The sequence below is a fragment of the Elaeis guineensis genome, chromosome 11 (genome assembly GCF_000442705.2).
Source record: "Elaeis guineensis isolate ETL-2024a chromosome 11, EG11, whole genome shotgun sequence".
NCBI classification, from domain to species: Eukaryota; Viridiplantae; Streptophyta; class Magnoliopsida; order Arecales; family Arecaceae; genus Elaeis; species Elaeis guineensis.
The window spans coordinates 109,482,218-109,497,469 of record NC_026003.2 but is presented as its reverse complement, the minus strand read 5'-3'; the positions used below and the strand labels follow the sequence as shown (position 1 = coordinate 109,497,469).

General features: G+C 31.7%; 1 protein-coding gene across 2 annotated transcripts in view; it reads left to right on the top strand.

Moving 5' to 3' along the window:
• LOC105054233 (MADS-box transcription factor 6) overlaps positions 1–12,373 on the top strand; it is a 34,639-nt gene extending 22,266 nt beyond the window's left edge. For both annotated transcript variants that reach the window (XM_073246186.1, XM_073246188.1), the window contains exons 2-8: positions 5,101–5,179; positions 8,713–8,774; positions 8,971–9,070; positions 10,842–10,883; positions 11,476–11,517; positions 11,599–11,732; positions 11,906–12,373. In XM_073246186.1, coding sequence (XP_073102287.1) covers positions 5,101–5,179; positions 8,713–8,774; positions 8,971–9,070; positions 10,842–10,883; positions 11,476–11,517; positions 11,599–11,732; positions 11,906–11,990 — 544 coding nt within the window. In that variant the 3' untranslated portion in view covers positions 11,991–12,373. The remainder of the gene's footprint in view (positions 1–5,100; positions 5,180–8,712; positions 8,775–8,970; positions 9,071–10,841; positions 10,884–11,475; positions 11,518–11,598; positions 11,733–11,905) is intronic.
• The last annotated feature ends 2,879 nt before the right edge of the window (positions 12,374–15,252 follow it).

The window sequence follows — 15,252 nt, the reverse complement described above, 5'->3', positions numbered from 1 at the left end:
TACCTCGAGGATGGGAGTGACTTTAGTTAACCATGTAATCTAAGAGATTTATGTCAGGAGATGGTTTCTTCATGATTTAAAAGTTAGGAGAAAATGTTGAAAGATGGAAGTCCTGGATGCATGTTGATTTATGATATCGATGTCCTTATCCCGGCACTAGATCAAGAGTTTATGATGGTGATATGAAGAAGTGTAGCGGTGAATAAGTAATTGAGGAGGTGAAATTATAAAAAAATAAAAAATAAAAAAATAGAAGCAATGCATTAGAATTCATGTCTAAAGATATGCCAAGTGGAGTCATTGTATCAAAGGCGCTAGAGATGAAGTTTGTTGAAGAAAGAAAGATATTATAAAAATGGAAAGTATATCAATAAGTAGACCAACTTGTCATATAGTGGGGAACTTTATAATAATAACCACATAATTTTTGTGATTTAGAGATGTTTTGTGAGGCTATATTAATTGGATTGGCGTAATATGATGTCTGTTAATAATTACATATGTTAATCTTGGAAGGAAACCCCAAGTATGGGACTAATATGAGAACAAATATAGTGATCAATATTTTTACCAGTAATATCAATAAGAACCAAAAGTTGACATGATGTTAACAGAATGGTCTAAGCCACAATAGCTGTCCACTAAAATATATCCCTCTTTTAGGTGTTGTGGCATTGCTCTTCTTGGAAAATAGTTTAAAGCCTTGTCCGGTTTAAGGTCAAAATTTCTAAATACTCAAATCTCCACGATCTTAATTGGTGACCAATATTGAGATGAACTGAAATTTTAATTTATGTTGCTAAAGATTGAAAACAAAAAATTTTGAAAAGATCCTTTATTTTCCTATATCTCATCAGATAGCTAGGAATAGGATATTAAAATCTGGGTAATATTTGTATTTGACATTATCAACTTTTTTTAAGCATTAATTTTGAATTTCTTAGTTATAGACACATTTAAAATAAGAATTTGATTGCATCGGCTGATATTTTAGGATTGTATTTTATGTGCCTGAGATAGTAGGAGATGAGATATTCTAGCTTTGACATTGAGTGCCCAATAACAAAATAAACTGAGATCTAGATCAGGATAAAAATCTTTCTCAATAATAATACATATTTAGCCCATTTTACCCATCCTTATTTCATTTATTTAGCCAAATGGTCACCATTGATCCCAAGTTAGGGCGTCTTCAAAGCGGGTAGAATGAAGGTTTCAAAGAGTTTGACAACCATGATTTGCTTTACTTGGGTCACTAAGCTAATCTATAATCTAACCAAAATAGTAGAATAGATTGAACCAAGTTAACTCTTTCATTTATTTAAAAAGGTTCACGTAAATCCCTTACAAAAAATTCATGTAAATGATTTATGTAATTTTAGTATCCCTATACCAAGCAAAGTATTAATTTTATTTAGTAACTTAAAATAAAATAAGTGAATTAAAAAGTCAGCTTGAATGAACTCATGACCTCAACAACAATATCAACTAATTTAGTGTGTAATGGATATTAGGTGCACTAAAAATGAGTCATGTTTTAATTAAGGTGGAAGTACAAGTTAGACCAATTAAAGTGTAAAATCAAATATTAGATCACTAAATTCAATATTTTACTTTTTGTCAAAAAAATAGTGCTTGTGGTGGAAGAATTATCATCACATTGATTGATTTTTTGTTGAAGCTTCTTAATATGAAAAGTTTATATACATAGAAGAAAGCAAATGATAGTAATTACAAGTCAAAGTAAAAGAAGAAGCATGTTGATGTTAATAGATTTGTTTAAGTAATTGAATATTTGTTGTAGATAATCTTAAAGAAGGAAAAAAGATGCTATTGTAAAATTGGTTGGAAAAAAAAGAAGAAGAAGTGTTAGCACCTATTGATCATCTATTTATTTAAGTTTTGGAATATATGCCAAAGATGCTATTGTATATTTGGTTGGAAATGCACATCATGTTTCCCATCTACTTGTACTTAGAAAAGTCAAAAGGAAGTATATATAAGCTTAATGACAAACTATTTTGAGCTTTACTAAATGGTAAGTCTTTTATTTTGATAAAAATTATCAGAATGGCATAAAAATTTATGTGGAGTTTTTAAACTACATTTCTTAGCTTGCACTTATGACCAATTCTTTTGTAACACCTTTTATATTACTTATTATGCAAAAGCTCATGGGTTCCATGGAATTAAGAGAAAAATTTAGTTAGATACTTCAAAAAATTCAAAAAAGATTTGTGTTACTAAATCATGATATTTAGTCTTATCCTATAGGTACATAGCATAAATAGCTTAATAGATATGGTATAATATTAGAAAGTAAGATTTGTTGCCACCGGGATTAAAATGTAGGATTTATTTAGTTATGTAGATATAAATCAGTGATATTAGTTCTAGTTATACATATGCACAATTCTATAAAATACTAAATTACAAATCATTATATTACTGGCAAACATAGAATATTAACAATTAGACCATAATATGAAAAATAATAGGACAAATTTTCTTAGGTTCTTTCTGATTATGAGACCTTCTTAAGTACATCATCCGTTACGATATGTTTCGTGTAGGTCTCTTCCATCCCTTTTTCTTTTCCTCATTTCACTCCCCATCCCTCTCTCCTTTTACACCTTGAGGTAGCACTCTAATACACTAGAAAAAGAAAGTGATGAAAATGGATAGGAAGGCAAAGCACCTATTTATGTGGCAAAGTTAAATTTAAGAACAAAGAAAAGATAGTAAGAGGAAAGGAAAGAGAATTAGACCCATCTATAGCCCAACAATTGCTATTATATTTTTCATTGCGATGCCAATAAGTAGCGACTAAACCCTAACATGACTTTATTACTCTTTTACATTTATTCCTTTGATTTTTTTTTTTACTTTTTCTTGAAGTTTATCATCATTCTTCAATTGTTATAGTTGAATGTGGAGAAAAAAATAGTGTATTATTTTATTTTTATCTACATGAATTATCAAGTAGAATTATAATGATAAGTCTTTATAATATTTTAAAACTCATCAAATAAATTTCAGAAAAAAAACTCATTTTCAATTCAAAGTAGCATCTTCAAGGTGCAATTAATATGCTAAAAGGTAAATTAGCATTGAGAATGATGAAAACAATGATACTCTAAAATCCTAAATTGAGCTTAAATATTTTTTTAAATCTCCTAACTCTTATACATAGCCAAAATGAAAAAATTGAGTAATGCCAAAGATTTTAGCCCAATACCTCATCCAAGGGCAAGTCCTTAGGATGAAGTGCCATGCAACTAAGCAAACAATTATTAATATGTTAGTATTTTTATTCATAAAAGGATGTACTATAATATTGTATTTGGTTACACTATAGTTGAATTGATTTGAAGGGATATTAGCAGAAAAATAAGAGCAAATATTATCTTTGATATATCTTAAAAGGCAGCAAGCTATGAAGAATAAAAACTGATTAAAAATAATATTTTTTAGGATAAAGGTTGATTCATGTAACAAAAATATTTGCTATGCAGTTAGTCATTTTTAATCCATTACATTGTTAAGGATGTCAATTTGATTAACTTTGATGCAATAGAAAAAATTATTTAAGTATTTTTTTTACATTAACTATTCAAGCTTTATTGAATAAAGGACTCTTAAAATTTATTTTTACATCAAGGTTTGCTTAAGTGATAAGTGATTCATTAGAATTTTGTTTCCTATTCTCATTAGGGTTTTTTATGTGTATATCCTCCTAAATATTTTAATTTATATGAATATCTTTTTAAAATTAATATCTGCATATATACCTTTATAAAATATTTTTTTTACACATGTGCCCACATCATCTAACACTGTTAAAAATTAATGGTTAAAAATTAAAATGACTAAAATACCCTTATAGGTAGATGTGCAAAAAAAAATTTATAAGGATATATATATATGTAAGTAATAAGTTTATAAGGGTATTTATATAAATTTGAATATTTTAGAAGGGTATATATGTAAGAAATCTAAATTAGAATTTATGTAATATATCTTTCTTGGTTTGTTAACTCTTTTCTTATTCTAACAGAGAAAAATTAGTATACTCAACTAAAATAATGAATATATTTAATTTATTGACTTATATAGATAAAAAGATCTTTTTATCAAATGATAGATCAAAATTATTATATCTAAAAAATAGACAGATTGTAATCATCCATATTTTCTCTAATGTATAATAATATACTTTTGAGAAAATATTTAAATCTCATATTAGATGAATAGCTTGTATAATTGCATAGAATGGATATGATTGTAGGTTTGGACATTACGTAACAATGAAAATTTGTAATCTTATTATATTTTATTTTAAATTTTTTTATTATAAATTTTTTTATGAAATGTATAAGGTATATCATTTTATTATAAGATAGGCATAGTCATCCCATCTTATCTAAAAGTAAAATATAATATAGTATTATAATATATAAAATATGATATAATATTATTATCATGTTGTTATATTGTAATATATTATTATATTATAGAGTAAGAGGATCCGAATCTATCTAGATAAAATAAATAAAAATTAAATTATAATTTTTTGTATGTATATCTTTCTAACTATTTAAATTTGTATGAATATCCTTGTAAAATTATTATTTACATATATATCCTTATAATTTTTTTTGCACATCTATCCATAAGGGTATTTTAGTCATTTAAATTTTAAACTGTTAATTTTTTAAATGATGTAGGTATACATATAAAAAATAAAAAAAAGATATACATACAACATAAGTATTTTATAAGAGTATATATGTAAATATCAATTTTGAAAGAATATTCATGTAAATTTAAATGTTTAGGAAGCTACCCATGCAAAAAGACCCTTCTCATTATATGATATAATTTACTATTATTTGTTAATTTATATTTTATATTAAATTTATTTATATTATAGTTTTTGACTTTTAATTATCCATTAGTATGATTTCTACCTTATGTTCATATTTTTTTCTATTAGATTTCTTAGCTATTATTTTCAAATTTCTACTTTATTTTATGCTACGAAATTACACATTTTAGCCGTTAATTAATAATATTTCTTAATGTATTGTATTGCTGCAGCACTAGCAAAACTTTAGAACGATATCAGCGTTGTTGCTATGCATCTCAAGAATCTAGTGTTACCAATCGGGAGGCACAGGTACAAAGCATGCTTTTAATTTCATTTTCATGTTATTTCTATAATATGGATGAGAAAAAAATGTATTACTATTTAAGTTATTTTTTAAATATTATTTTGAATTATAGTTCCTAATATATTCGCATATGCTTCTTGTATAGATAGTTGTCCATCTTTTTTTTAGCCATCCCATACAAATGAATGTTTGATTGGTCCTTTCTAGCTAGTTCATAAAGGAAAAATAATGTACAAGAGACACCTATGCCGAATCAAAAATCAAAAGAAAAAAGATATAGTACCTTATTTAACAAATTTTTAGGTCTAGACTAACATCAAAGTTAATAAAATTGTTAGGAACTAGGGCTCGGCCCTATGTGTAACGAGATGTGAAGAATAGTGGGAGGAAGAAGAAAAGAACATCAAATAGCACACACACAAGAACACAGGAATTTACGTGGTTCGGAGTCTTTTGCTCTTACGTTCACTGCCGCACAGAAAATTTTTACTATATACTCAGGAAGTTTACAAGAATACAAGAGATAGAGAAGCAACTCTCTCTCACACGCCCTCTCTTCTGCACAGCACAGCCGCCGGCTCTCATACATTTGATGCTCAATAATTATCTATTTATACCAAGGATTAGGGTTAACAATTGGTAGGAATGTTTTCATATTTGCTCTCCATACCAATAAGATAGAAAAAGAGAATCACAACCATTAGTAGTGTGCACAAATAAGACTTGGGTCAAGGGAATAGATCAGGCTCCATAATCCCAACAAAAACAACAATGAAAAAGTGAAATGAAAAAAAAAATAAAAATAACTTTAATAGATCATTCGTTCATTATTATCAATAACAATCATCTCTTTGAAATAGCAAACTATGGAGTTATGTTTCCTTAGAGAGCACTAACTCTTTGATATAACTTGCAATTAGATTCAAAAGATTTAGCATTTAGGGAAGGGGTCAAAAATTATATTAGGCTTCAGCATTTCTTCGGGTACATCCAGACCAAGGTTTTATGTCTCAATAGGACGGAGGATATCTTGGCCATCCCATCCTGTTTCTATGAGAAATGGGATCAGGATGGGCTTGGGACTCCGAAACCCATCTATATAGGAAGAGAAGAAAGAGAAAAGAAAAAAGAAAGAAAAGATGAAAAAAATAAAAAATAAAAAAAAGAAGAAAAATGAGAAAAAGAAAAAAAGGGAGAAAAAAAAGAATAAAAATAAAAATGAAAGAAAGGAAGGTAAAGGAAAAGAATGAAAAGAAGAAAAAAGGAAAAAAGAAAAAAAAAGAAAGAAAAGAAAGAAGAAGAAAAAAAGATATAGGATATCTACTGAGATGTATGATTGAGACGACTACCAAAATAGAACGAGATAGTGGGACATCCCGTTTCATAGAGAAACTAGGACATCTTTATCCTAAGAGATTTAAAATTTGGTCCAAACTACTCTCATGAAAGTATGAATGAGTCAAGAATGACTCAAGGTTTCACTCTTAAGATAATGAGTCAAATGACCCAATTAATAATCGAGAATGAGTCGAGATAAGAAAATAAATGGAAAAAATTAGCCTTGATGAAATTTGAATTCTTTTTTCTTTGGTGGCATAATAACTTTCCATTAAACCGTAAAAACTTAAGTTGTTAGGGATATGGTCAATATTGTACATTAGGCCTTGACACCACTAGATAAGTGAATTAATACTATATTCATTTAGGCTCCATTTGGTACTGATATTGATAGTAGAGCTTTCAATAAAAAGTTATTTGCTATTTGGTAATAATATTTCTAAAGTGCTGTAGAACTTTAATGTCCATTTGACAATCAAATTTAAAAAATAATTTAGTATCAAGAAATGATAGCAAAAGATATTGCATAATATTTTTAGTTATCCAACTATTTGTACTATAAAAAGCTCTTAATTTATAACATAATAATAATTTTACAATATTAGTGTATTATAATACGATTATAACATAATAATATCATATTATACTTATGTTAGTATATAATAATGATAATTATATTATATTATAAGTTATCTAACTAATGTAATAATAATATAATTATTTTTATTAATGGTTATCAAGTAACAAAGAATATCATAATAGTAGGCTACTTAGTACTCGATTGTAGTAACAATATAAACATTTGACTTTATTCACGCAAATATTAAATGACAACAAAAGTATTTATATATTCACAGTCACAACATCAACATAAATATTCACCAATACAAATGACAACAAAATTATTTATATATTTACAATCATAACATCAACATAAATATTCACTATATTTCTTAGTATCCATGTTACAAGCATAAAAAGACACCAACATAATTGATTATGGCAATAAAAAATATTTTAAATGAACTTCTTAAAAAATCTTATTACTGAAAGTCGAATATGGGTCTGTTGAGTAAGCATTTGCCCAAAAGCTCTAAATTGGAGCTTTTCTTGATAGATCTTTTTCAGGTTTTGGAGAAGTTGGAAGACTGTTTCAAAAGCTTTTACCAAACACCTAAAAAAATCGTCTCAAATTACTTTTGAACTTCCAAACTATTTTATAGCCAAACAACTCAAAAGAATGGATAAACTAGATAGGCATGCTTATTTAAACGTGGACTTGCTAAACCATTTTATTTTCTACTGAAGCATTCACAAAACTAGAATTTTGGCATATGTTTCAGCATGACTTATTTTTAGGAAAAAAAATATAATAGCATAATTTTTTATTTTTTAAATAGAGTTTTTATATATCCAAAATTCTTCCTAATTAAAACTAATTCTAATAGGTAAAAATAATATCATCAATAAAAATGTTCTTTTATACACACACACACACACACACACACACTAATTATTTCCTTCCCAATTAGAAAAACTATTTGTGACTCACTTTAATAAAATTTGAGGAATGCATCTTTTTATGATCTAATTATAAAACTAGGACTCAGATAAAGTACAACTAATCAACTTGTGAAATTAGCTGTAAGTGTTTCATAAACAGAAATTGTGTCCTTCATACATTTGTTAAAGGTGTTTGAGGAGAATATCAAGGCTGAAGTCCATAAAGAAGAAGCAAAAATAGAGGAATGGGGAGAGGACCGATTCTGTATCAAATAAATGCATGCTTTATTTACGTCATATTATCAAAAAGACCAGAAATGGAAACACAAGCCCTATCAGTTTCATTAGAAAATCTTCCTCTTCACTTCTGCTAGATATTCTGTACTTGCTGCAAGAATGCCTGCTAATTTGGCACAATTCTTTGTTCTTGGGAAAAAGCAAAAGACAACAGTGTAACAGGGAGTTCATGGTACATGCATGCATAATTCAGCATATTGAAATTTTCATGCTGTTGAAGCACTCTTCACTTTTATTCTTTCAACAAGAATGATTCTGAACATTCTATGACAAAGCATGAAATTATGCAAGTGATTTTTTCCAAAGATTTTTTTTTCCTGTCCTAAACAGTAAATACTAGTTTTGTTCATGCTAGAAAAACTTGAGATTTATTTACATCCACCTGTTTATCAAAAAGCAGAGCTGGTACCAGGAGATGTCAATGTTGAAGGCAAAAGTAGAGTCTCTGCAGCGCTCCCAGAGGTTTTTTCTTAATCTTTTTTCAGTAATATCATGAAGAATATTAGCATATTGATCAATCATCTTCTAGCATTTCACAAATATTTGACCCTATCGATTTATGAGAACATTGACTGCTACCATTTCTGATGTAATGAAAAATTTACTTCCATTACAATTTTTTTTTTTTTTAAGACACTAATATGTAATTTATGCTAAGGCATTTGCTGGGAGAAGACCTTGGACCACTGAGTGTGAAAGAACTGCAACAACTCGAACGACAACTTGAATCTTCTCTGTCACAAGCCAGGCAAAGAAAGGTGCTTTTTTTTTTTATGATTTGCTCTAAGATTAGGTAAATGCAACATATGTTTAAAGCAAGCAGATCCAGTGCTCTCGAAGTATGAATTAACTCCTTGATGTTGGTTTCATAACTATTGACTGTAGAGTGTTGAAGTTCGAAACGCTTGAATTCTGTGATGCAATGACAATGTATTCTAATCAATTCTCAATCACTTCTGTAACACTTTCTTCAGGGAAACTGGGTGGTCATTTCCTTTCCCCTTATTTCTTCTAGGTTACATTAGTTGCATATAAAACATTGCAGCTTCAAACTAGGTTGATTGTTGATATTTTAGTACCTGATAAAATTCTACCTTCTCTCATTGGACTCTATAAGGACATGTGGTTACAGAAAAGGGTTAACAAGGTAATTAAAAAGATTAAGCAGCAGGATGATGCATTCACTGAATAACTTTCTTGGCTGTGGAATGTTATGGATAGACATTATGAATGATGGTAGAATTTTTTATTCTGAAATTAGATCATTACATTTGACAATATGACTGGATGGATTTTTTTTCAGTTGCAAATTTCTTCGATCTATTGGCATAGTTCAGCAAACATTGTGCTCCTATTTGAAGCAACAAACTAGAATGGCAGTGTAAAAAATGTCCTTATAAGTCGGGTGGCAAGGAAACTCGTGCTTAGTTTAGATCACTCAAGTCCACTGGTCTGAGGCTGTTCTAATTATCAGTCTTCCTCCTTTCACTCGAAGAAATGTATCGAACTTCAAATGAATGAGCTGTTCATGAACATCTTGGATTTGTAAAATGCTCATACAAGCATGTTCGGCTAGGAAATGAGTCAAGCCCAAATACATCTCAAAGTGCTGTTCGTAAGCGTGCGGAGAATGAACACTTTGGGCTTGCAAAAGTAAATTTAAGTTTGTTTCAGCTAAATAATAATCTCTTTCAAGCTTGGTTTGATCACAAACAAAGCTAAACTTGAACATATGCTCTCGTGCTCTATTGAGCTTGATTGCCTCTGGCCTACGACTTGCCATGTCTAAGCTTACTAATCAGCTTAGCTCGGCTTGTTTCTGCCCCAATATGTCATTGGCTTTTGTCACTCGGACTCAACTACTTATTTAAGTTTTGTATTCAATGAGTATCTTATGACTGACCGGTGTCTAAGCAACAGACTAATACCTATATCCAAGTATCAAATATAGGTATTTAAGGCTAAAACAGAGCATCGAGGAAACATGGTTGTTGGATGTACATGAGTCTGCACTTCATATGTAGCAAATATACTAAAAACTATATTTTTGAGCAAAAGATAACAAACATTTATAGATACCTCTGTGCAAAACTTCTGTCAATATGAGTTATCTTCATGGTTGCTACTTGCTACTTTAAATTGGCTGCTTTATCAGTTTAAAAAGTAGACTGCAGTCTCCAATAGTCACCAAGAACATGATTTGATAAGCTCAAATAGATTAATCATAGCATATGGACTGGTTAGATGTTCTGCTAATCATTCTCTTGTTATCAAGCATGGTAACTTGCCAGAGTATGTATAAAATCATAAATAATTAGGATAAAATAAAATAAAAATAAATAAGCAATGAAAACTTATGGAAGATTAATTTAGAGAATCAATTGTTTCAGATTCTTTCAGTTTATGGTTTCACTGGCTTCTAGCAGAACATACTATGCTGTCCTTTGTAACTTGGATTATGATAGTCTTGTGCTTATCCAATTTTGAACACAATTTGGAATTTTACTTATCTATTGTTCAAAATTGCAGACTCAGATAATGCTGGACCAGATGGAAGAACTTCGGAAGAAAGTAAGCAATTTTGTGGATCTCCTTGTTACTTGTTTGACATCGTGATTCTATACTGAAGACGTCTTACTTAAATGCATAATCCGTAACAATATGTGCTCAGTTTTAATGTCCATTAGCGGGCTCATTTTTACAGGTCCTTCTTTAATGGGTATCGATATGTTACCATCTTACCTTTTCTAACACTGTTGAAAACTAGCTGGAAGAACAAAAAACTTTCATGGCTGACCTTACAGTTGTAACAGATGGCGGTCTACGTCGAAACTCGACCAAGAGCAATGGGCTCCATAATAATATAAATGGAAAGAAATGGATAATTGAACAAAATGGAAGAAAAATATCAATGGTTTAATATCATCTACACATACCGAAAAAAGAATATTTTTTTCCAACAACACAAGTTAGCTAATCTTTTAGCACCAATGTTTTCTTAATTGTTTAAATATCTAGATATGGATCTTTATAGTTTATCACCTTCCATTGTCCATAATAATATTTGTATACCATCACCATGATTGGTAATTGCTGCAGATTTATGATTCTCAAATTCTGTTCACATAGTTGTGAGAAAATTTTTATTTTGTTATGCTGGCAGGAGCGTCATCTAGGAGAAATAAATAAGCAGCTCAGAAACAAGGTCTCTTTCCATGAAATACAAGTAATTATCATATATTCATTTTTCAGCGGTCATTTTATCTTGCTTATGTCCATCTTCCAGCTTGAGGCCGAAGGTGCCACATTCAGAGCCATTCAAGGATCATGGGCTTCTGATGCAGGAGCATCCAGCAATCCATTCTCCATGCAGCCATCTCAATCCAGCGGCATGGATTGTGAACCCACTCTACAAATAGGGTACTACTTTTCTTTTCTCATGTTGATACCAGAATTAGGTCATCATGGGCTACTTGATTGTAAAGGGTGCCTATATCTATAACTAAATCATTGTTGTCAACCTCTGCAATTTATGGTTAATATTGACTCATATATGCACATAGCACTGTATTAACACTTCTGTTTTCAAACAGGTTTCCTCAGTTTGTTCCTCCAGAAGCAGCCATACCAAGGAACACAGGTGGAGAGAACAATTTCATGCTAGGCTGGGTTCTTTGAACTATCTGAATGCAAAAAGACTTTTGGTTTGAATAATAATATAGAATAATATATGTATGCTAACCGTAATTTGTTCCTATTTTGGTAAACCGCTGCTGCTGAACCTTAATTGGCTTTTGTTGGACCTCTCATAAACTTATGGTTTGTATAATCATATAGATTGGTACATGTATGCCAACTGTAATTCGTTCCTATTTTAGCAGCTGTCTACTGCTGCTGCTGAAACCTAACTGGCTTTTGCTGGACCACTCATAAATATGTGTGTTTCATGTGGGCACTAAACTTAAATGTCATCAGTTTCTTGTGTATGTATAGGTTCTGACAATTTGACAGAACCCCACAATTTGTTTGATGAATTTGGACTTTGGTGTTCTTTCCTCTCACTGTTTCTTGTTTTCATCTAATAAATTTTTTATCCAGTAGATTAAATTATGAACTGAAGCAATATGTCAAGTTTGATTTCCCCTTCGGCTGAAATGGTGACAAGGAACCAACCATCAGGGGTGCAAACAAGCTGAGCAGAGTATCAGGCTTCTCGGCTCGGCTCGGCATATCAGAACAGCTACCTGAGCTCAAGCCAAGTTTCACTTAAAGTGCTCGAACTTGGTTCGACTAAGCTCTGAGCCGAGTTTTTTTTCACTATTTGTGAGCTGATGGTCAGGCTCACCTCATTTTTATGGAGCCGAGCTCTAAAAAATGTTTGAGCTCAGCTTGTTTTTCAGCTGATCCGAGCTCGAATGGATAATTTGCGAGCCGAGCCAAGCTGCTCATGAGCAGCTCAGTTCATTTTTAACTATTCCAACCATTTGAAGTAATTGGAATCATAATCTTACTATGTTTTACTAACTATCTATCCTCGATCATATGTTGATAGACTGGCAGTAGCAGGGATGCGCTATATGAATTGGCTGAAATCTGTTATGTTTTCTCTCAGTTGCTCTTTTCTTTTAGGTTCAATCTATTAGGTTCTTGATTGCTCATCTGGTAGCTTGAAATTTGAATAGCATTCGTCCGATCTTATATTAAAGATGAATTAAATCCTAGGCAAGTTTGTATGTCTTTATCATCTTAAATTGTTTCTTTTTCTTTTTTGAAGCCCTTGTGGCTGGTTAAAAGAACTGCTTGAAATGCCATTCACCAGCGCATACACATTGCCCTAGTGTTTGCTCTGTGCACATGAAAATTTTCTATACTTGGAGAAAAAATTACATGTTGAAGCAAAAGTTTCTTTTGGAGTCATGTGCATCCTCACTGACAACATGGTCACCCTAAAGAGTCTGAGACTGGACTAGAGCATCACCATCATATTTCACTTTTCTTTTGGCAAGGAAATATTTACCAAGGCATGGAACATTCATGTTTTTATTGATTCAATCATCATGACCTCATTCAGCTAATGGTAGGAAATCCTATTAGAATTTGGGCAATATCTTTGTTCCCCACTTTGAGTTTCGGCCATCAATCGTCGGTTGTAGAGTGGCTAAATACCCTCTTACCTACCATGGATTCGCTATTGCACCCGACTTGTAATCTTAGAAAGCTGGTTGGGCCCCCCTAACTAGAGATTAGCCACCGGGAAAGAGCCGTCTCCTGGTGGAAGACTTGAGTTGTCCAACTCTTTCCTTTCCTCACTTCCCTCTGGTTTCTTTTGAGAATTCTGGTGGAGATGCCCCTAGAGTTTGAACCTTCGAGCTCTTCCAACGGAAGAAGCTAGGGTGCCAAAAGCCAAAGCTGGTTGGACTTGCATCATGGTCGGCCTCACTTTCCCTTGTCTTATGGCTATCCTTTTGACCGTTGAACCGGGTGATTAGAGATTGGACCCGTTTTGATGGGACGTATCCTTGGGGGATAATGTGTCTACAATAAGGAACTGTGCTTAGTGAACTTTATGTATATATAAATCCCAATGAGATTTTGAGGTCAAAAACATCAGAGAGACTTGTAGGTGGTACAAGGCTTCTACGTGATGACATCCCCTCTGGAGATATGTTGGGTGTCCTTTTGATCTCTTTCTGTATTGGGGAAACCTTGTGGAGGTGGTTGGTCCAGGACGCTTACTCTACCTAAGATTTGTCGTGAAGGACGGTGGAAAGGTTGGTTAGTAAGAGAGATCACATGGAATATCTTTTCTCTAACCTCTATAAGTACTGTTTTCTCAATGGTGGTTGGTGCCTTTGGCCACCATTTTATCCTTTTTTTTTTTTCTCAAGAAAATTGGCCACCATGTTATCATGAACCAATTTTAGCAGCTTAATTTTCTACAGTTTTTAGCAAGGGATGAGGACCCTGGTTTAGGACATTTGGAGGCACGATTTCCAGGTTCAATAGAAGAATTTGTTCTGGTTAGTTCCAGACATAATGGTATGTCTGATAGGAGGGCTTGGAGATTCTTGAATCACCTAAGGTTTTTACTATTGGATCACTCGACAATTTCTCAAATCGTGTAGAATTATTAAGAGGCACTCAGTGTGAGACCTAGGCCAGACCCCATTGGAGCCTCATGGTCCTGCTCCTCAGACCCTATTGAGTTGGGCTTCCGGCTCACACAAGCTTAGATTTGACTAAATATTATTCCAGTAAACTTGTAAGCATTTTGCTTGTAATAGTTGTGTCCTGTCCAGGTCTATCGTATGGTTTGTTATTACTCTTGGGACGATTTGTCAGCCCATATTTTGTCTCTGTTTTCTTGGTTCCAATATAAATTTCAGCCTACTTTACCAAAAAGAACTTGTAAGCATTTATTTGATCACAAAATTCTGACAAAAAAATTGACGTCTTTTCGTTTTGTCAATTTTATGTTCTTTTGATTTTACTAATAGTATCAAATTACCCTCAACAGTTGTGGTTTTACATGATTTATTTAAAGTCAGAACAATTAGATCTAGCTTGACCCTTGAAGGGTTAAAAACATAAAAGATAAGCTCAAGAGATGTTTGGATGCATGCTCGGTGGAGTTAATGGAGGTTATAAAAATAAAAATCTTGTAAGGGAAACTTGTGGTATCGATAGGGGCAGTGCACTTTAGCAAGTACATCCATTCTTTGGGGCTAGTGTTGTTATTGACAAGAAGACTCAGGTTATTGCTCTACTTCCTGGAATCAACAATGGATTTGTTCTCTGCTTCTTTTTCCCCCTAGTTTGGATTTTGAGTTTAAGACTGATCATCAGGGAGTTTTACCACCAGAGCAAGGTTCAAAAGATTGAATGAATAACTGTACTGCTCAGTGTCAATCATGCTGAACTTATTTTACTACTGCAGAGT